General features: G+C 40.1%; 1 protein-coding gene across 2 annotated transcripts in view; it reads right to left on the bottom strand.

The window, feature by feature from the left end:
* The window catches only part of G2e3 (G2/M-phase specific E3 ubiquitin protein ligase), a 31,074-nt gene extending 17,329 nt beyond the window's left edge, over positions 1-13,745 (bottom strand). For both annotated transcript variants that reach the window (XM_032907708.1, XM_032907709.1), the window contains exons 1-6: positions 13,575-13,745; positions 8,080-8,120; positions 6,173-6,270; positions 5,954-6,055; positions 3,032-3,156; positions 1,877-2,042 (exon numbers count right to left, since the gene is read on the bottom strand). In XM_032907708.1, coding sequence (XP_032763599.1) covers positions 1,877-2,042; positions 3,032-3,156; positions 5,954-6,055; positions 6,173-6,270; positions 8,080-8,116 — 528 coding nt within the window. In that variant the 5' untranslated portion in view covers positions 8,117-8,120; positions 13,575-13,745. The remainder of the gene's footprint in view (positions 1-1,876; positions 2,043-3,031; positions 3,157-5,953; positions 6,056-6,172; positions 6,271-8,079; positions 8,121-13,574) is intronic.
* Positions 13,746-22,441: the final 8,696 nt, after the last annotated feature.

The following is a 22,441-nucleotide window of genomic DNA, read 5'->3' as shown; positions in this document are numbered from 1 at the left end:
AAAACCCATTTAGAAGAAGCAGAGAAAAATAGATATTTCGAGAACAATCTCCATGAACAGAGAAAATGCAATTAGGAAAATTAGGCAAATTGAACTATTAGTAAGACTAAACAGGTAAATCAAATGCTTTTAGAATAGCCTAACTGATAGGAAATGAAATAGCTAGAAGTCCAATTGGTAGTTTAGAGAAGCAAGTGGGCGGTCACAACAGAGACGGACACATAATAAACACTAGCTGGACTGATCAGCTTAAGTAGACCGCTGATGGATGCTGAAGGAAAGGGGATTGGAGGCACAGGATACACACAGGAAAGTGTTCCATTGCTACAGGAATGTCACTGCAGACAGACAGAAGAGTGTCTTATTGAACATGGGTTTGATACAAAGACATAGCTGGTAGAAAAGGAAACAAGCAGAAACAAACCCAGAGAATAACCTCCTGACCAGCTAGCCCAAAACAGGTGGAGGACACCAAACCATGATAGAGATCCAAACTGAGTAAGCAGCACTCTTTTTTTTAATGTCTAGTCTCTTTTCAAAGAATTTCTATATGCAGCAACCAAAATAGTCAGAAATAATAAAATTGTTTAGCCATATACTGTAAGCAGAGTAGGTATAGTTCAGATTTTAGTTAGGTTCTGTAATCAAAAGTGAAAAAGTCTCTCTCTAGAGAACCTGTTAGAGACAACGACTGAAGAATTAACATGTTCTAATTACAGCAACTGCTAACTGACATTTTTGCAATAGTCAGGTTTCTATGTAGAAATTATTCTGAATTAATTTTTTAAAAAACAGTAAGTAGATTTTTGTTAGCAGTATTATTTCTAGGGTCTGCCTCCCTCTCACCACATAGCATTGTCTGTCTGTCTCTCTGTGTGTGTGTGAGAGAGAGAGAGACAGACAGACAGACAGAGACAGGCAGGTAGGCAGGCATTCTACAATGAGCTAGATCCCAGTCCAATGCTCCTACTTTTAAATGACAGAGTGTTCATTAAAACTCATGTAAACATTAGGTCAAATCTAAGAACTCTCTTTATTACTAACAAATACAAAGCAATTCTTTATAAAATTAAGACACACTTGTCAGCAATTAAAGTTGGTTAAATACAAATCTTTAAGAAATATTACTTCTTACAAGGTTCTCACAGAAAATTAAATTGCACTTCATGATGTTTATTAACTGTTCTCTAAAACATACATTTGTATGGGAGAATTAACAAACATTTCCAAGAAAATAAGCTCCAATTTATCACTTCTAACAGAATAACCAAAGTATAAAAGTTTAAAAGACTATAAGAAAAAAAAAAAAACAAAAAACCCAGAAATCAGACAAGCTTCATTAAGTCTTTTTTGAAATATAAGACAACTTAACATCTGTTAACTTTCAATGTTTTTGGACAATTAATAAGCAAAACCATTTTATTTTACTAAATAAATGAAAATCTAAGCTTTACAAAGCAATATTTTAAAAAGTTACATAAATCTTTGTTATTTGGCCTGGTTTTGTCTAACCACACTTTCTATATAATACTAAGTAATTGCGATTTCTTTCAAAATATTTAAGAATGTTCTAAATAAAGATAGTCCATCAAGTTGAATATGTAGTCCATCTGCTTGTTTCAGTGAGTTAAACCCAGGGCCCTATGCACACCAGGTAAGGAAGCGCCACTGAACCCCAGTGTTGGTTCCTGTGATATTGTTTGTTTGAGTAGAGTAAACACAGATTTATTAGGAAGTGAGAAGAGAGCTCTCCAGTGTATGAGAGGCCAAGAGAGGAATACTAGTATCTTATGATATTTTATCTCATGACATCAGATTAAAATTGACAAGCGACAGATTTTATACTATGGAGATAAAAAATAAAAAGCTATCTTACCTGTAAACAGTCTCTATGAAACCAAGCGTTCTTACAGCAGGGACTCTGCAATATGTTATAAGTAGGGATCGGCTCGACAAACTCCAAACAGATAGTACATGGTAAAGAGTCTCTATATTTATTAGATGTAATTGCTTGAACCGGTCGATGTTTCCAGCAAAATGACCTAAAAGTAGAAGTGTTTAAAGGATATATAAAGAAGAGAAAAACATAACTCACTTAACATTCTCTTGTTTCACAAATGTGGGCCCTATACCTTAACATCCTATAATCAAAGAAAGGCAAATGCTTTGAAACATCAACTTTATGGTGGTTAGACTTACTCACAGACTAGTATCAATATTTTGTTACTAATACCCTTTAACTCCTCAATGAACTTAACAATGTCAACCATGTGACACACCTATGAAGTAACGATCTGTTCTAATCTACTACATTCCTTTGTATTTTCTAAAGCTTGTTTCTTTCCCATTTTGCCTAACCTTTATATAAATAGAAATACTCATGGTACCAAATGCCAAAATTCACAAAATCTTCATGTTTGAAGTTGTACTCGGGGCATGCCATAGCAAATTAGATTTTCTTTTAACTCAACAAAGTTTATGAGGCAATTTAATTTCTGAACCATGAGATATAAAATGTTTCACAGAAATAGAAATCAAAAGTTCATCCTAGAGCTAAAAGCTGAATGTGAATTATAATCTTGGGGTCCATTTCAGACATTGCAATTCAAGTTTTACCAGATAGGATTAGCTCCAGAGGAAAATATATATTATATATAAGTACAGATTCACACACATACACACACCTTATGTATCTTGCATATGCATGTATAAATTCAGTAAACTTGAAAAAGTAATTTTACATGGGAACTATAGCTTTGGGCCATTTCTCATTGTTCTTTAACAATGAGTTTATATTTTTTTAGTTAAAATGTCTTTAAATGTATACAAGGCATTTTGCTAGCATGTACATTTGTGCACTAACTGGATGTCAGGAGTCCACAAAGGCCAGAGAGGGTGCTGGATCCCTTGGAACAAAAGTTTCAGACAGTTTCGAGATGCGTCTGGGTCTGCTGGGAGTGCCCGTGTTCTTAACTGCTGAGCCATTATTCTAGCTCCTCAATTTAATACTTAATTCAGTCAAATAACTCACGCAAAATTGTCAGTGAACTGGAAAATACATTCTTTCTGAAGTCCACACGGCAAGTGATAACTTCGTTTACACTGGGGTACAACACATCCGATTGAAGCACCATTCTTCTTGCAGACTGTACATTTCTAGAAAAAATAGGAAAATAGGAATATAATATAAAAACTTTCAGTACTATAGTTTGAAAAAAAAAATAATGCGTGTTCCATTGCGAAAAGACTGAAAATTAATTGCTATAGTATATTCCATCCTAACACAAAGGATAAAGTCCTAAGATCTGAGTTGGGTAGGTTTTTCCTTTCTTGTCAGTTTGACAGTCTAGAGCCTCAGTTTAAGAAAATGTCTCCATCGGATTGGCCTGTAGGCAAGTCTGTGGGGGCATTTCACCATCAGTGATTGGTGAGTGGGATCTGATCTCCACCTACTGTGGCTGGGCTGCTGGTCCTGGGCTGTACAGGAAAGCAGGCTGAGCAAACCATGGTTAGCAAGCCAGAAAGCTGCACCCTTCTAGTCTCTATTTCATTTCCCGTCCCAGGGGTTCTGTCTTAAGAACCTTCCCTCAACAAAAGGCTCCATCATGGAAATTAAAGACAAAATACACCTCAAATCTAGAATTGCTCAAAGGGTAAGACTGCCCTTTCAGAGGTCCTGAGTTTAATTCCACCACATGGTAGCTCACAACCATTTATAATAAGATCTGATACCTTTTTCTGGTATGTCTGAAGACAGCTACAGTATACTCTTTATTTAAAAAACTCCTCGCCAAGTTATTTTTGGTCACGGTGCTTATACACCTAGAAAGAAACTAGCATGGTAACCAAAGGAACGTTGCAATTCAGGAAAATCCATATCTGTGAGGTGACATGGAAGCAGTTTTTACTGAATTAATTACAAACGTGATTAAAAGGCAAGATGAGATCATCCTGGATTTAGGCTATCCTAAACCCTGTCAGAAGTGTCTTTATACAAGAAAGGAAAGGCAGACTTCAAAACACAGGGCATTCAGAAGCCCGAGATATAAGACCAATGCCACTATCCAGTACAGTGGTACATATAAAAAAAAAAATAATAATAATAATAATAATAATAATAATAATTAGAGTATACATACAGCTGAACCTAAACATACCTTGTGAACCCTTGTCATTGAATCAGAGATTAGACTCTCACTGCTAACTCATGGGCCATCCAGGCCATAGTAGGAAGCCTGAAAGAACCTAAGGCTCTCCCAGTGAACTGACAGAAGGATCGCTAGAGAGGAAGGGAGGAAGGAAGGAAGGGAGGGAGGGAAGGAGGGAGGGAGGGGAGAGGGAGGGGAGCACTCCTCTCAGGTGAAAAGCTCCCCAAAGGTTTAGTGTACTCAGAGGATTTAGATATACTAAGAAAACAGGCAGGCACAAAAACTTGTAAGGGCGACTCCCCTTAACTCCAAGTCTGTACTACTAAGAGGTTAAGGAGTCTTGATCCTGCATCCCCACCAAGTCCTTCGGCTTACTTACCATTCAGACAATCTTCCTCCAGATCCCAGACCCTCCATTCACCGCTGGCTCCCTTTATGCTAACCACTCTCCCATATGCTAACCACTCACCCATATGCTAACCACTATGCTAACCACTCACCCATATGCTAACCACTCACCCATATGCTAACCACTCACCCAGTGCTGTAACACGACATCCTAAGGGGCATGTCCTTAATTAGTGACTAACTGGGAAGGCCCACTGTAGGTGGATCCACCCCTGGGCTGGTGATGCTAAATTCTATTTAATTTTTTTTTTTTTTGAAAGCAGGCTTGGGCAAGGCGTAAGGAACAAGTCAGTAATTCCCTGCATTTGTAGCCCCTGCCCCCATGTCCCTGTCTGAGTTCCTGTCCTGACTTCCTTTAAAGAACGGTGGTGTGGAAGTGTAAGCCTTTTCTCTCCAAGTTGCTTTTGGTCATGTTTCATTACAGAATAGTAACTCTAAGACAGGAACCAAAAGAAAATAGGTTGTTCCAGAGAAGACCAACTCTTCATACGGGACATTAATGTTCAATCTTAATGTGGCTTCTGTTTTACCCTCTCAGGCCCACAGGATATCACAGAACATGGGGATAGAAGAAGCAGAGGGAGGGAGGTGGAATGGTGCATTTGGCACTGTTCTCGTTCCCACCCTCACAGCAGTTGTGACCAGCACTAAACTGCCACAAGATTGGCCTGTCAACATCCTATCTTGTGGAGAGTTCGTAGGTCTCCTTCCAGCCTCTGAGCTGTTTAGGCAGATAATGGTAGCTAGGGAGGTTGGGGTAAAGAGGTGCCATTACTGAGTATCTCCTGGGTGTTAATGGTTGTTAGGTGAGGGTGGGACATTTTCTTCCATGGTATTGCCACCATAAATAAATGTTCACCCGGGATGCTTATGTGCTCTTCATAAAACTCAGTAGGTCATCAAAACAGTATGAACAGAATGTAAAAGAGAACTAGGTGAAAGGGACCCACAGGAGTAAGAAGCAATGGAGGCGAATACAATACAGATACAGCCATTTTGTCTAGCTATTTACTATCTATCTGTCTATCCATCATCTTTCAAAATTTGGCAGCTCATTACTATGTATAAATTAATACATGCCAATAGTTATTTTTAATGGAATAAATGAAAGGGTTGGGGAGTAAAGAGATTAAAAACAAAGCGTGTAGGTCAACTTCAAAAACTGAAACTAAATCAAACCAAAAGTGAGTGAAATAATGATAAATTTTTTAATGTAGGTTAAACTTATTTTTATAAAAATATAAAAATGTTTATTAAAATGTATAATTGGTAAAAATATCCATTAGAATAAGAACTAGAGTCATGAATTTCTAATCCAGGAACTGACAGAAGAACCGTCCCGAGGCAGCGCTAGCAGCACCTGTGGTACTCAGCGTAATGAATAAACGAGTACTTACCAGCTTGGAAGCTCTATTGACCTCCTTCCTGATGTCTTCTATTAGGAAGCCATAAACTCCTTCTTCTTCTTTACCTCTCTGCCAAATTCCACTTGACATTAACTATGAATATATTCTCAATTAGAAAATAATCTCCAAGAAAACAGGTTAGAATTAACAAATGTACACATTACTATTTTTCATGACCAAATAAGAGGCAACTCACACCTCCTGACTTACCAAACAGTAGTAGTGGACACTGAAATTCCATTTTTCACACGTTTTCTTTTCTCCATATTTATTGGGACAGTCATCATTTTTTCGGCAGAAAACACAAGCTAATAGCAAAAGAGTAAATTTGAAATTACAAAGTTTATAGATTTGGTGCTTCTCTGATATGTATGTGCATGTGCACAAGTATACACGTGTGAGCAGTGAACATGGTACACATATGAAGGTCAGAAGACACCTCAGGTGTTTCAGTACTCCCTTTGCCTGGTAATGGCTGATGTATATATGCACATCAGGCTACTGATTCATGAGCTTCCCGGAGTGTCCAGTCTATGCCTCACATCTCTTTGCAGAACACTAGGATTTAGCCATGTGCTACCATGCTTTATGTGAGTTCTGGAGATGTGAACTCAAGCACTCAGACAACATGACAAGTACGTTACCCACTGCTGCATATCCCCAGCTCAATTTTGTCTAGATGGCCTTGGTTGGTTCACATCTATGGTTACAGACTGCTAATCTAAAAGGAAGTAACACAGACCTTAGTCTGAAATAAATGTACTTGTTTTACCGGCATCAGAATTCTCTTAGGATTAAATACAAACAGTAGCTATAAAAGTCTAGGGCAAGCAGCTGATAGACCAAGAACTGGTTCAGAAGTTAGGGAGAATGGATCTATATAGGAGTAAGGTTTTAACAAGCTCAAACATGTACTGAAGTGCACAGGGGGATCGTGTGTGCACCCATAGTCATAACCAAGCTCATGAAAATACAAGAAAAACAAACGTTGGCTGCTGGAGGATCTTGAGGAACATTCCTACGTGATACATTAAAAAGACCTTGAATCAATCAAGGGCCTTGAAGGCACAAGATACTCTCCAGTTCAAGTATTCATCTTTATAACAGACTACTTAAAATTCGTTAAAAGTGTTCTAATTCATTATATTTACTGTTAAAATTACCTTTTACTACAGCAAATACTGGTTGCTATTAAGCACACTGATATAAGTAAAGACTAGAGGCATTAACCTAGAGGGAAATGCAGTAAGTGGGGGAAGAATACATTCAGCAAATGTACAATGGTATTACAAAAATCATCAACACCTCCCAACTCCTGGCATTGCTGATGCAATCAGTCGGCAGAACAAGACAAGACAATAAGTATGTGGGGTAGAGGAGTTGGTAGGAGCAAAGTTCCTTGTACAAAAGAAGGTAGGGTCAACAGATACAATAAAAATGATTGTCAAAAGAATATTAATGTAGTTGGCATGAGGTTTATCGCGAGAGCATGAGGACCTGAGCCCCAGCCAGTTAAGCCAAATGGAGGAGCTCAAGGTTCAATGAGATCCAATCTCAGCAAAAGCCATGGTGGCACACACCTTTGATCCCAGCACAAGTGAGAGAGAATGAGGTGGATTTCTATGAGTTCGAGGCTGGTCTGGTGTACATAGTGAGTACATTACATTTGTAGTCAGAAAAACATAGGGAGACTGTCTCAAAACAAAACAAATTAAAAGTCCCACAAAGCCTAAATGGAGGAGTAGTGTATTCAGTAATAATTTAAATTCTTCATCATCCATGGTAGCAAGTCTACAGATTGTGTTTATAAAACAGTTATGTATCAACAGGGGAAAGTATAAACTTAGAAATTTTCCTATTATACTTTTGTCTATTGGTTATGTTGTCCTCATTTATCAAAGGGAAAACCAATACAAGTTCAACAGTTTATTCAGATTTAAAGTATATCTGATAAATCATATGTAGAAAAATAGCAAATTTAGTTTGTGGAAATGAACATAATCATAATTTAATAGATCATATTAGCTAAGTGTGTACCAGAATACTCATTCTTACTGGCTGTATAGCATTCTAAATGGATTTTATTATAATAAAAAATTTTAAATTCAGTTACTTACCAAGACTTTGTGAATTACCAGGTTTATTTTCATTCATCTTACTAGGAAAAATAAGAACATATTGATATCTTAATTCAAAAATTTCAAATTAACCACTTTATTAAATTTAGTCAGTATATGATTATAACCAAATAATATATAATCACTTCATACTATAGTACAGTAGTTAACTTCCTTACTTTTTAAATAAGTAATAGTTCAAGTCGAGTGAAGAATCTGGACTTGAAGACACCCGAGAGACTATTAAAAGTTAACTACTAGGATTGTGGGATGCCCTGTAGTACACCAAAAAGTCCTACACGACAAAGTACTGCCTGGACTCTTACATTTCTGAAAAAAAATATTAATATTAAAGTATTGGTTAAAAAGAAACAAGACCAATAAAAATAAAATCCCTTTATAATTATATCAACCTACAAACTGTTAAACATCTTTTCCTTTTCCTCCTTCCTTTTGCTATGTTAGGACAGTGTTTGTCCAGCACTTTGTATGCTCACTATTTAGGAAGGAGTGCCCTTTACAGCACTACTTTATGAGTCTACAGTGCTGGTACACTTGCCGACTGCCTTGCTCAGCAGTGCTCAAACACATATCTTCCTTGCTCTCTTGTCATGTCTAGAAGCTTGTTGCCAGGTGACAAGAACTTGCAAGATGCTTCATGAAGAGGTCCACTCAGTATAGAATGCAGGTCTTTACTTTATGACATAAGCACATGCTGCCATATCTATCTTAGACTTCTAGTCAGAGTCTGAGGTAACTTCAGAGACCCTATGGCGGTCCCAACTCTGTACCCAGAGATACACGATGACTTTGAATTTATTTTAAACCAAATTTCAGAGGTGATTTAGAGGTGGTGATAGATGCATAATATAATAAAGTAAGCCACATTGCTCCCACTCCCCCTGATGGCTACCCAACAAGGAAAGCATGATAATTAAACTCCAGGATTGACGTCTATGCAAGAAATACTATAGAAAGGACTGAGGAGGAAAAAATAAACACTGCCTTCCATACAGAAAAACGACATCAAAAACATTAATGTTCTAAGAGAAAAACTAGTTTTGATCCTGGTAAAGTTAGAATTTTAAGAAAAGGGAAAGATGCACAAGAAGAAAACATTTGCAGACTGTATCTGACGAAGGATCTATGCTCATGATGATAAAGAACACAACCTGGTAAAGACAAAACAGGGCACTAAGGCATAGGCCTGCTACGAGCCATGTTTAGTGTTCAGGGAGCCCTAGGCTTGATTCCTAACATCAGAAAACATAGCAAAAGGAGAAGCTGCAAAAAGTAACTAAATAAAAGATTCCGACAGAGTCAGATATATATCAGAAACCAAAAACTGGACCACAGATCTAATTTTAAGTACATTTTGGCTGAGCACGGTGTTGGACATCTGTAGTAACAGCACCCAAGAGGTAAAGGCAGGGGGATTTCTGTGAGTCCATGGCTAGATTCATCTACACAGGTAACTTCAAGCCAGCTAAGAGTGTAATAGTGAGATCCTGTCACAAAAACAAAAGTACATTTCTAGAAAAAGCAAACATGAAAATCATTAACATGAATTAAGACTTGCTAGACGGATGGAGAGATGGCTGAACAGGTAAGGCCACTGCTTTTGCCCAACTCCCCAAGTTTAGTTCCTAACACTCACATGGCGGTTTACAACCATCTCTAACTCCAGTTCCAGGTACCCAAGGCACCAGGCATGCATGAGGCACACAAACATACATGCAGGCAAAACATTCATATACATTAACAAAGCTTTGAAAGAAAGAAAAGCTTGTGAGGGTTTTGGAGTAAGGTGGTGAACAATTAGTTTCTTTAATTTGTGTATAACAAATAACAGATAATATGTAAAAAAGATTGAAAGAGTGTCAAAACCCCGAAAAAAATTTTCTTGTATTTAGATCAGATCATAGTAAAAGACTAGAAATCATAAATTATAAAATGTAGCAATATACTCTTAAAATTACTAGATCACTGATGAACTTGAAAAAAACTTAAAAACTTAACTTTAAAAAATTTACGGGCTGGAGAGATGGCTTCAGCGGTTAAGAGCACCCGACTGCTCTTCCGGAGGTCATGAGTTCAATTCCCAGCAACCACATGGTGGCTCACAACCATCTGTAAAGAGATCTGATGCCCTCTTCTGGTGTATCTGAAGACAGCTACAGTGTACTTATATATAATAAATGAATAAATCTTAAAAAAAAAAATTACAAATATCCAATAAAAAATTTAAAAAAATTTATAATCAAATAAAAAAGAAAATATAACTTATCAGCGCCTTTAAGAAACAGTAAAAGCAGATTGGTGGCAGCTTGAGACCTGTGGGAGTTTCTAGTCCCTAAGAAGGAATAGTAAAAGCAGAGGAAAGTTCATGGCTACGCATGCTTACATTGTTAAAACCAGAGAGAACTCAATGATGCTCTTCAAAGACTTAGAAAAACAGAGACCAAGCACCAAAGCAGCAGCCAGGAATGTGGGACAGAACAAAATTAACACAAGAAAGACTCAAGAAATGATTTGATTTGAAATATGATTGACACCAGTAGCCAAAATAGAAATTAAAAAATTAATATAATTTGAGATAAAAAAGAAGACATTAAATCAGTTATCTATGAAATGGGAGGCTCGCTAGGGAACAGGATGAAAACTTTAGCTACCTTTTTTGGGGTGACTTTTTTCCCACTGGGCACAGCTTTATGTTACAATGTATTATGGGTGAACAGTCTATTTGCAGTGGTTAACTTCACGCAACTCTTACCTAGAAAATGTTAAATGTCCAACTATCTCTATCATACACTGGATGAAGACATGCTCACTGCATACAAATGTCCAAGTAGTTTTTCTGTGATGGCTAAAATCCCAGGGATCTAAATACGCACTAATAGATGAATGGATTTGAACACTCGAGCACATCTGTACAACGGGATAGCGTCAGTAAAATGCATTCACATGCCCTTAGACTGTGTACTGCTTACAGACCCAACTAGCAGATCAATTTTATATTGGTGATTTCCTTTTAAATTTTTCTATGTAAGCAATCCTCAACAGGCTCTTTTGGTGTCTGCATACTGGATCGCTATGCCCACTGTCATCCTAACACAGAAAAAGATTTCAGCGGCTTGGAATCCAAAATCTTGTAGCATCCCAACTCCAATATTCAAGAAGAAATCATGTGAATGAGCTTATTTCTAGACTTGTTTTAAGCTTACAAGCTTAATTCAAACAGGTATACCATTTTCTCTGCAGGAGTGTCTGATGGCATAGTTTGCTTCACGGATCATCTCACCCAGTGGGCTTTAGAAGGATGGCCCTGCGTTACTGGACACATTGTGTTACAGAAAGAATGAGGCAGGATAGTGCGGTCTTCAGTTCTAGGTAAACGAACAGCAAATAGTTCTGCCCTTCTTGCTCTCAGACACTCACTATGTTGTGCACACCACTCCCCTTCACAAATAGCATCACATGCAAAACATACATTTTAAAAACCACCCAGTAAGTGAGAAAATGTGTATAAAACAACTAATGTCATGAATGTGAATGAACAAATACTGGTCTTCCTGTCACTTGAGTTTAGAGTTAGACTGTCTGCAGCCAGGCTGCAAAGGTCTTTTTCTTTTTTTTCTTAAAGAAGCTTAAATTTGAATCATATTGAATAAAATGAGAAGACCCAGGAAAGTTTTACAAAACAGCAGCTGGAGACTTAAGAATGAGACAGAAAGTACTACTTGCAAATGTTTTATTTTAGTACGGTAAGATGGCTCAGCTGGTAAAGGGACCTGCCACCAAGCCTGAACATTTGCATTTGACTCCTGGAACCAACAGGGTAGAAGGAAATGCTGACTCTCACAACTGACAATCCCCAGGAGACAGGTTGGCTCTCTTGGTCCCTACATATTGGACCACAATGCCTCTGATCATAAAGCATGTATACATACATACACATAAAATAATCTTCTAGTTAAATCTGGTTTCTGGTCTTCACTTTTCTTAGTTCTATAAGAACAAATTACTAGTCTACTTATGAAAACTGTATGTATCTCATATACACTGTCAAGTTAATGAAAATGCATGCTATGGCTGTACCATGGTTAGTAGCTACACTTTAGACATCTGCTCTCATTAACCGTGCTTCATAGGCATGTAATACTTCCTTGAATCCCCACCATAATCACACAAGGAAGTCTTTATCCCCGTGATACACTTAAGGGACTTGACTCCGGGAGGTTACACAGCTCCCCCAGTCAAGGTCACACAGCTATGAGGTACTAGCGATGAGAATTCTAAACAAGAAGTCTGGTTCTAGTTATGTCTTTAATAGATTACCAGGTTTTTCCTAAGAAGACCATGTTTTCAAACCTCTGGTAGAATAGTCTAACTTTTCAGTTAAAAGGCAATTATCCAATCAGAATTGAAGGAGCCTTTATACATATAATGAGTATAACATTTATTGATGTAGGTAAAAAACAAAAACAAAGGAAGAGAGTGGAAGCGCAAGCACCTTAGGATACAGAAAATCTAAAACAGGTGACTTGCTGGTACCATTTATAAAGCTAGCAGATTTGACTGCACTCTTTGGGAAAGGGCAGCCAATAGCTTTGTGGCAGCCTGACTGAAAACTTTCATTTCAATGAGCTTGTTATTTAATTTTTTCCTTCTTGGTGAATACTGAAAACAACATTCATTCGCAGGCATGAAGGAGGATGAGTAAATTATTTTACTTTGGATGTTACGAAGTACCACTTTAAAGTGATACTTATACATTTTGATGACACATTACCCAGTTGCTAAAACCTTAAAAGGATCTTTTTTTCTACAAAGTACACAAGCAACGTGACAGTTTTTCAATAGGGCAAAGTACAGAACTTCTTTCAGAAGAAAGTTTACGTTTACCGTGCACATCTAAGCCGTTCAAAAACGTATGGCTTTTTGTCGGGGTTTGTGAGTCCAGTTCATCATAAAAGATAAACAGAAAACCCAAACAAAAACGCTGGAAGAAAACTCAACTCGATGCTCTGAGTTCCTCTAAAATAACTCGATAACAACAGTCACCCAAATGAATGAAGAGGATGAAAAGCGGGGACCGGACAGAACGGGGTGGGGGCTGGGGGGGTGACACCAGACCCTATCCCCATTGTTAGCAAACTAACATCTGTGAGCGACCGCTGCTACTGTAGCCTGTTTAAGTGAGCAATAGAGCTCAGATTTTTGCGGTAGACAAGAAATGTCAAGGCGTGAAAGAAAAATACCCCGGTTTTAAACACAAAGGATACTCGGATTTCAGCTTAAATCCCCTCGAGGCACTTCAAGGCTGTCATTTCCCTGCGCTGAGGGACCGGTCTCAGGAGCAACTGGGAGCCACAACGAGCACCCCTCCCGTGCAACCCTCCCCACTTCTGTCTTTAACTAATAAAGAGCCGCTCCGGGCTCGACAGCGGCAGTGCGCACCGTCCAGCGGAGAAGCGCCCACTGCTCACACCTACCCGGCCGCCCGTGACCCTCCGTCCCTCCGGGACACGTCCTCACCAGGCGCGGAGTGTAAGTCCCCGGGTCGATGCGTTACCGCTCACGTCGACCGCAGCGCTGTCGTACGCCCACCCGGCTCAGCCCCATCCAACGGCTCGCAGAATTCAAATTTGTCCACTTCCGCTTGCGACCCGGAAGACACGACTGCTCCGCCCCTCCCGGGGGACGTGAACGGTGGGAGGCTGCGTCTGCGCCGTGGCTTCTGGTGTGATTTTAGGCGTGTGCGCAAGGGCAGATGCGCCGGCCTGGCCAAGAAAACAACCCCCTGTCCTGCACGTCCCGGGAGACGTGCGGAGTGCACCAGTCACCCCCCAACAGGCCGCCTGCTGAAAATAGGTTTACCCATGCTAATGAGAACGCGAGCGAAGGCGTTTGTTTTCTCCGAGCCCTCTCCCGTACGGAATTCTTTTGCATCACAGTTCTCTATTGTCCTAAAAGATCCTTGCTTGGCTCTTGGGATGTCGGTTTTCTCTAGCGAGGGCCAGAATGAAAATTTTAATCCCAAATGTCTGGAGTTTCTGAAGGGATTACATTTGAGAGGAAACTTCCACACGGATTTAGGTCCTTTAGGCAGACATCTGAAAGAACCGAACTGGAAGCATTAGAGCTAGGATTAACGGCGGGTCAACTAACACCTGATAGAGCTGATTCGAACTTGATTTATCCTAACTGCGCTTCGTCTGCGCCTTTCAAAACACAACTTGAATGATTTGTTGGATTTCTAGAATCTAGATACCTAGCACGAATTAGTAATTTTTTAACCGATGTAACATTTTTAAACAGTGGGAAATGGGAGATATGTTCACCAATAAAGTAATATGTTTTTGGATTTTATATACTGATACTGAAAGCGTTCAAAGATAAGATTTTGAAATACCGAGAAGTCAACTTTAGAAGGACTATGTAATACCCTTCTTTTGAAGTAATGTATGTGCCTGTGACAATACAAAAATTTCAGGAAGGAACAGCAAACTACTAATTAATCATCTCTGGCACTGTGACTGGTAAATAGCGAAGGCAAAAGAGGGAGGAATTTTTTTAACGTTATAAACAGCTGAATATTCAGATTGAGACAATCTGATACTGCCAATTTTGTTTTTTAAAGGAAAATTGTTAGGAATGGAATACATTCTGAATACAGAAACAGTCAGGGTAAATGAATGTGTGACTGAATCTTAGCTGGCTAGGCTGTTTACATTCATTCAACAGTAATTGAGGGTCTGGAGACCTGGATCAGCAGCAAAGAGCACTGGCTGCTCTTCCATTGGTCCGGGGTTCAGTCAGAGCACCCACACGATGGTTCACAACCTAGAACTTGAGTTTCAAGGGATCTGGTTTCCTCAGCCACTGAGTACACATGCTGTGCATACATGCAGGCAAAACAACCATCACATAAAATGAAAACAAAACGTACGAATGATATAGCCACATATTTTGCCCTTCCTATTCTAGTACTTAATGTTCCGCATGAATATTATGTACCATATTAGATAGATAGATAGAGAGAGAGAGAGAGAGAGAGAGAGAGAGAGATAGAGAGATTGAAGGCAGAAACTAAATATGTTTTTCTATGTATTTTATAATTATTTGCACTTTCTCTCCAGTAAGTTATATCTCTCACAGGAATGAAAAGTCTCAAGCTGACCTTGAAGCTAAGTTGAATATTCTAGGGTAGGCAAGGTAGTTCAGTTGATACAGTCAAGTCGGTTCATTTTCTCTGCCCGTTAAAGAATTAAAGGGCAGGAAAACTCCTGAGCATAACAGGATCAGAAAAAGCTCAGCAAATACCAGAGACAGCAGCTACTGAATCAGCTATAGAAGAAAAAGGATTGAGGAAACCAAGAAACACACCATCATTCAGAAGACAAAAACTCAGGCTCTTCTCTGGGGCTGGCTTTTTTTTTTTTTTAATTCCTCCACCTACTGAAGAGTTGGTCAGTTTGAAGAAAGATGGAATGGTTAATTAGCCCACCATGGTGATGTAACCAATCCTGATCGGGCGTTGAACCAGTTCAGCCAGTCTCTTAGCAGGGGGCCTGCAACTAGGAGCCGGAAGCCTACAGGGCCTTTGTTTTAAATTACCAGGTTCTTATCTCAAATCGGGATGGTGAGGAAGAAGCCTGCTGTTTTGAAAATTCGACACCTTTCTATTGCCTTCCCTTGACTATATTAACTACTACTCCCTTACCTGTCTGCCAACCAGGGGGTCTAACTCCTAGTTTCTCATAGTGATAGTGCATTTTTCTAGGGCTTAATCTCTGCAACCATCAAAAAAACAAAAACAAAAACAAAACACACACAAAAATCGAAAAAGTTGAACGTATTCAGATTTCTTTGAGAATACTCCCTGTATTAGGGTTCTCTAGACTAACAAGAATGTATAGAATGAATCTATATAGAAAGGTGTTTTGTTAGAATGACTTGCAAGCTGAAGTCCAGCTAAGCCAACAATAGCTGCCTGTGAACAGAAAGTTCCAGAATCCAGGGGTTGCTCAGACCATAAGGCTGGATGTCTCCGTTGGTTTTCAGTGTACACTGGAATCCTGGCTCTAACGCCAGTAGAGGAATAGACTTGCTAGCAAGCAGGCAAAGTGCAAAAGCTTCCTTCTTCTGTGTCCTTAGGCTTCCAGCAGAAAGTGTGAACTAGATTAGATCTTTTTTAAAGATCTGAATGGAAAGGTGTGTTTTCCTACCCTAAAGATCTTCCCACTTCAAATTAAGCGGAAATTCCTCGAAGGTGTGCCCTCCATTTTTGAGCTTTAAGTCATTCCACATGTAGTAAAGTTGACAACCAAGAATAATCATCATAAACTCACTCCTTGTCAACTAATTTCCAAATGAAAACCATAACCAGGACATAGTAACACCTAAACATAATATAAACTATGCCACGTACGATTGCAAACACATTATGGATTTAACCAGGTCATAATCGTGCCTAATTGATGTTACATCGTTTGATAAAGTAATTGAGAAAAGACAACACAAATATTGCATGAACTCATTCTTAACAAACTACAACAGAAACACTCAAGTCAGTTATAATCCTCTTTCTCTGTATCTGGTCACATACTCTTGGCTGGTATCTTACTACCGTCCTCTACTGCCCATCCTGTGTGTCCCTCAGCAAGCACCTCAGCAGGTCTTGGCTCTGCTCCTAAAGGAGTAACCCATAGCTTCGTTTCTGAAGGGTCTATGTCCTTCGTCATCCTACCTGGATTCCCATAGGCTTTAATCCTAGGAAATGGTAGCACCAGGAGATGCCCAAAAGGATCTGCACTTCAGACATAATCCTTCTTACCTCCATGTGGAGAAGCAATCCAATTCTCCCTGTGGTAATCTGGATCGACCACCCCTCCTTTCTTAGCCTGTTGACTTTAGGGCATCAGAAGTCCAAAGTAGCCAAGGAGAAGACCGAGTTTCTAATTCAATGGAATGTTTCCTGTGGCTCCTGGAGGGAGAGCTCCCAGCTCTGGAACCAAAATGTCTAGGCCAGCAGAACAGAAAGTGGAAAACGTTTCCTAGTAGATAATGAGGGGTGACAGTGAGCAGAACTATGTATTCCCTTTTCCACTCCTTGTTTTCTGGACTATGAGAAACCATACCATATATGGGTTGTTGATTCAAAACTTACACTGTCTTTTAGAGAACTTTGCCCCAATCCACCATGCTACTGCCACCTAATTGGCTCTGTGACTGTGTCTTCAAAGGGCTATTCCATCTTTCTATGGTGTTGGCTGCCTCAGGATGGTGGGGAACATGGTAAGACTAGATCCCATGTTTCTGAGCCCACTGTTTTCACTTCTTTGACTGTGAAGTGAGTTCCTTGGTCAGAAGTAAAACTATGTGGAATATCATGACGGTGGATAAAACATTCTTTAAGTCCATGAATGATGGTTTTGGCAGAAGCATAACATGAAGGAAAGGCAAATCCATACCCAGAACAAGTATCTACTCCAGTAAGGACAACACATTGTCCTTTCCATGGAGGAAGTGGTCCAACTTGCCACCAAGTCACAGGCTGGTCATTATAGAATCTCAGGGTTGTTTTGATTTGCATTTCCCTGATTACTAAGGATGCTGAACATTTCTTTAGGTGCTACTCCGATATTTGATATTACTTGATATTGAGAATTCTTTGTTTAGCTCTGTACCCAATTTTTAATAGGATTATTTGGTTGTCTGGAGTCTAACTTCTTGTACATATCAGAAATTAGCCCTCTATCGAATGCAGGATTGGTAAAGATCTTTTCCCAATCTGTTGATCGCCATTTGGCTCTATTAACAGTGTCCTTTGCCTTACAGAGGCTTTGCAATTTTATGAGGTCCCATTGTTACTACTACTTAACTGGAATTTTGCTACTCTTATGAATTATAATGGAAATATCTGCTATGCAGGATATATAATATGCAAACCCCAAATGGTTTGAGATTCATAGGTTAAGAACCTCTAGACTACAGAAAAGCTAACTTTCAGGTATTTTATCAAGGTCCTTCCTCAGGGAAACCTGGCTGTTTCTTCATTCAAAGATTTCTGGTTCCAGTCTGCAAATTGGTTCATGAGCTGAAATTCTCTTTTGCCATGATCCAAGGTAACTTTTCTTTCTTTCTTTTTTTTTTTTTAAGAGATTTATTTATTTACCTTATGTACACTGTTGCTCTCTTAACATACACCAGAAAGGGGCATCGAATCCCAGTACAGGTGGCTGTGAACCACCATGTGGTTGCTGGGAATTGAACTCAGGACCTCTGGAAGAACAGTTGCTGCTCTTAACCACTGAACCATCTCTCCAGCCCGTAACTTTTCTTTCATTAGAGAATTTTCCACTTAAATAGATTAAACAAAAATGCAGGAGGCTTCTTATGTATTTGATGCCTGGAAAAAACTATGATTGATTAGCTAAAACCCCAAGGTCCATAGGAGTCATGCAACCATAAAAATCATTTTACCCGTGCTGACCATTATGGGTTAGGCCATTATGAACCTTGCTTTGTCTATGTGTCCCATTACAATAAACTATCATCACCTTGCCTTTAGTGATTCAGTGCTGCCATGTGGCCTCGTCAACTCTGAGGCCCAATCAAGCCCAATGCATTTAATTCATCCAGTTGAGTAGCAACATCTTTAAAGAAACCTAAGGTCTGGCACATGGAAAAGAGGACTACAAAGTTCTCCAGATATGATGGTGTCTTTCTAATTATTTTACCTCTTGTCTTAGTCAGGGTTCTCTAAAGTCACAGAACTTATGGGTAGTCTCTATATAGTAAGGGAATTTGTGGATGACTTACAGTCTGTAGTCCAACTCCCCAACAATGATCAGGAGCAGCTGTGAATGAAAGTCCAAAGATCTAGCAGTGGCTCAGTCCCACAAGGCAGGCAGGTGGAAAGAGACTCTTCCTTCTTCCCGTGTCCTTACGTAGGTCTCCAATAGAAGGTGTGGCCCAGATTAAAGGTGTGTGCCACTACGCCTGGATCTGGGACTTGCTTTGTCCCGGATGACCTAGAACTCCGAGATCTCTTTTCCTTAGGCTCCTGGGATTCATAGCCACTTTGCCTTAAGATCTTCATACCAAGATCCAGGTCAGAAACTTGAATCTCTTAGCCTCAAGATCAGGGTCAAAGGTGAGCCTTCCAATTCTGGATTGTAGTTCATTCCACATTCAGTCAAGCTGACAACCAGGAATAGCCACTACACCTCTTACATCATTAGTGAAGGGCATATCTTCTGGGACCTCCCATTGCAGAGGATGAGGTTTTACACAGTGTACCCACCCTAGCATTGCAATTTCTCAGAGCCTGAAAATCCCTTCATCAACACTAAACCAAAAGATATCAGGCATCTTTTTTGGCAACTGCTTTAGCCAATCATTCAAACCAACTTTTGACACCAATTTTTACTGTGCAAACTTCCATACTGTCTGCACAAAACATCATAACCAAGAAGCAAGTTGGAGAGGAAAGGGTTTATTCAGCCTACACTTCCATCACCAAAGGAAGTCAGGACAGGAACTTAGAGGCAGGAGCTGATACAGAGGCCATGAGTGTGCTGCTTACTGACTTGCTTTCCCTGGCTTGCTCTGCTTGCTTTCTTATAGAGCCCAGGACTACCAGCCCAGGGATACACAAAACTGGCCAGTACACATGCTAAGTCTAGTAAACTAAATCTTCACTCAGTGGGTTCAAATCAATAAACTCAGGCCTGATTCCGTTTTACTTCCCTTCCACTATTATCTTTTTTTTTTTTTTTTAAATACAAGGCTCGCAAAAGCAGGGCGCGTGCACACACCATTCGGGAAGGGTATGCACCGCGGCGGGTCAACCACCCTCCCTCCAGCACAGGGAAGAGGGCCGAGCTAAACACAGTGAACAGGCGTGAGGGCAGGAGCGCCTGACGCATCCACAGGGACCCCGCGAACCACAGGTGAGAAGTGCGCGCGGGTCAGTGCTCGTGCCGGACAGCCGCACCCCTGACTTCCACACACCACCCGGCAAAAGAATGGGGAGGAGAGACGAGGGACCCGCTGGCAGAACGAGAAGAGTGGTCGCCGTTCTCATTGAATGACCATCCACCATGAATGTCCGTCCCTCTCCTGGCGAGGCTTAGGCCCCGCCCGAAGAGAACACAGCAGCACCACATCGATCCAACCCCACTATTATCTTAAACCCTCAATATTCATTCAAACATATATTCCTCAGACTTCTGCTTGAATGAATTACCTAACTCATTAAGCTCTTTAGTAGTGTAGCATACCTCCTCATTGACTTAACTCTATCTCCATCTGTGATGGTTTGAATGTGCTTGGTCCAGGAAGTGGCACTCTTAGGAGGTGTGGCCTTGTTGGAAGAAGTGTGTCATTGTGGGCGTGGGCTTTAAGACCCTCATCCTAGCTCCCTAGAAGCCAGTCTTCTGGTTCTAGCAGCCTTCAGATGAAGATTTAGAACTCTCAGCTCCTCCTCACTTTGCCTGCCTGGACACTGCCGTGTTCCTGCCTCAATGATATTGGACTGAACCTCTAAACCTGTAAGCCAGCCCCAATTAAATATTGCCTTTATAAGAGTTGCTGATCTAGAGGTAACTGTTTGTGGGCCCTGAGAAACATCAGTATTGGTCTAACTTGGTTGGCATCTCCTTCAAGGAAAGTCACTGCTGGTTTAGCAAACAATGGAGGGTTACTTTCCTCAGTCAAAGGTGACAAGGGCAATTTCCAGTGGGTGGGGGTGAGAGTAAATCTGCTTAGGGAAAGAGACTACTTCCTCAGGTGAGATGAACCCTGGAGAATAGGAAGGTTCAGAGTTCTCAGCTTCTGTAGAGTCTTCCCAAACATATCCATGTTACAGGATCCCATTTTTTACCAATTAATGCCCTTACTTTAACTGCTGACACCTTGCAAGGCTGGGGCTTCAATTTTCACTGTAACTCAGCCAACTTTATAACAAGGGCTTCAGTTTAATTTTCTACAGCTTGAGCTCTGTGGCTTCTGGAGGGAAGATTCTCTTCCAGGGTATGATTGCAAACTCTTAGACCGTTCTTAAACATCTGTTTTTATCACTAAGTTCATTGTTATTCTTCACCGTACCCTGAGATGCTAAAGGTCGGTTAGTTTTATCACAGAGCTCATTGTTAGCCTCTGTCAATTTTTCCAGAGATGGAAAGGGCAACTGACCAGTATCATCGCTTTTCTTACTTTTCCATGAATTATCAAAAGTTTTATACACAGAGTCCCCGAATCCATAGCCCCTCATACTTGGTGAATCAGGACAATCAAATGCATCGATGTCCTTAAGTTAGTGATATAGTTAAGTGCGTGAGTTTAGAAGTCTCTGAACTTCCAGAAGAGGCTTCAGCAATTGGAGAGGCTTCAGTAACTGTGGGGATTGTCAAATTGGAAAGTTGATTTCAGATAGTAAAAAAATTCAATCCTTGAAGCCAGCTGTGAGATGGTGGATGCCTTTGATCCTAGCATTCCAGAGGGGTATTCCACAGGTATAAGGATCCAAAAATCACTGAAGGAAGACCCTGTAACTCAGATAGTGTGCAGAAACAAAGAACATTTATTCTGCAGAAATGTTCAGCATACAGGGAGTCCACCATTCTCTAAAATAGAGACCCCAGACGAAGGCACACAGGCCTTCTTATAGGGAACCAGGGAACTCTCTAGAAGGATTAGGTAATCTAAAATCTCATTGGTGGATGCTAGGGGTGGGTCACAGGTAGTCAGTGGTCTGCATTCCTACATCATGAACGTTTAACCACAGAGATGGTTTAACCACAGAGTCCACATGAGATAGGACTGCCCAGCACAGATGGTCCATTCTGAGATAAGATATTTCCCCATTTCTTTTTATGATTATCTCCAGGCTGTTCTTTGAAAGGGCGTTTTTGATCTTGTTCAATTGTATGGTCTTCTCTTGGAGCTGGCGTCTTATGGACTAGTCTCTGGGACTTAGGGTCTGTTCTGGAGCTGATGCCTTACAGCAGCCTTTTTCAAAAATCAGACCTGGTCCTTAAATGGAGACAAAAGGGGTTTATGTTGTCCTTACACAGGTAGGTAGATATCTGAGTTTGAGGCCACACTGGTCTATAGATCAAGTTCTAGGACAGCCAGTGTTTGTTCTTGTCTCAAAAAAGCAAAACAAACAAACAAACAAATTTATCTGTATATTTCTCTTCTAGAACCACTTCTAGTACTGAAAATCTGTAGTAGGGTTCTCTAAAGGAACAGAAGTTGTAGAATGAAAATCTGTCTGTTTGTCTATCTACCTACCTATCTTTCTATCCTAAGCTTTTCTATCTACACATATAGAGATAGAAAAGGGATATAT

The sequence above is a fragment of the Rattus rattus genome, chromosome 7, assembly GCF_011064425.1.
Source record: "Rattus rattus isolate New Zealand chromosome 7, Rrattus_CSIRO_v1, whole genome shotgun sequence".
Taxonomy (NCBI): domain Eukaryota; kingdom Metazoa; phylum Chordata; class Mammalia; order Rodentia; family Muridae; genus Rattus; species Rattus rattus.
Note: the sequence above shows the minus strand (reverse complement) of the source record. Positions and strands in the feature narration are given on the sequence as shown.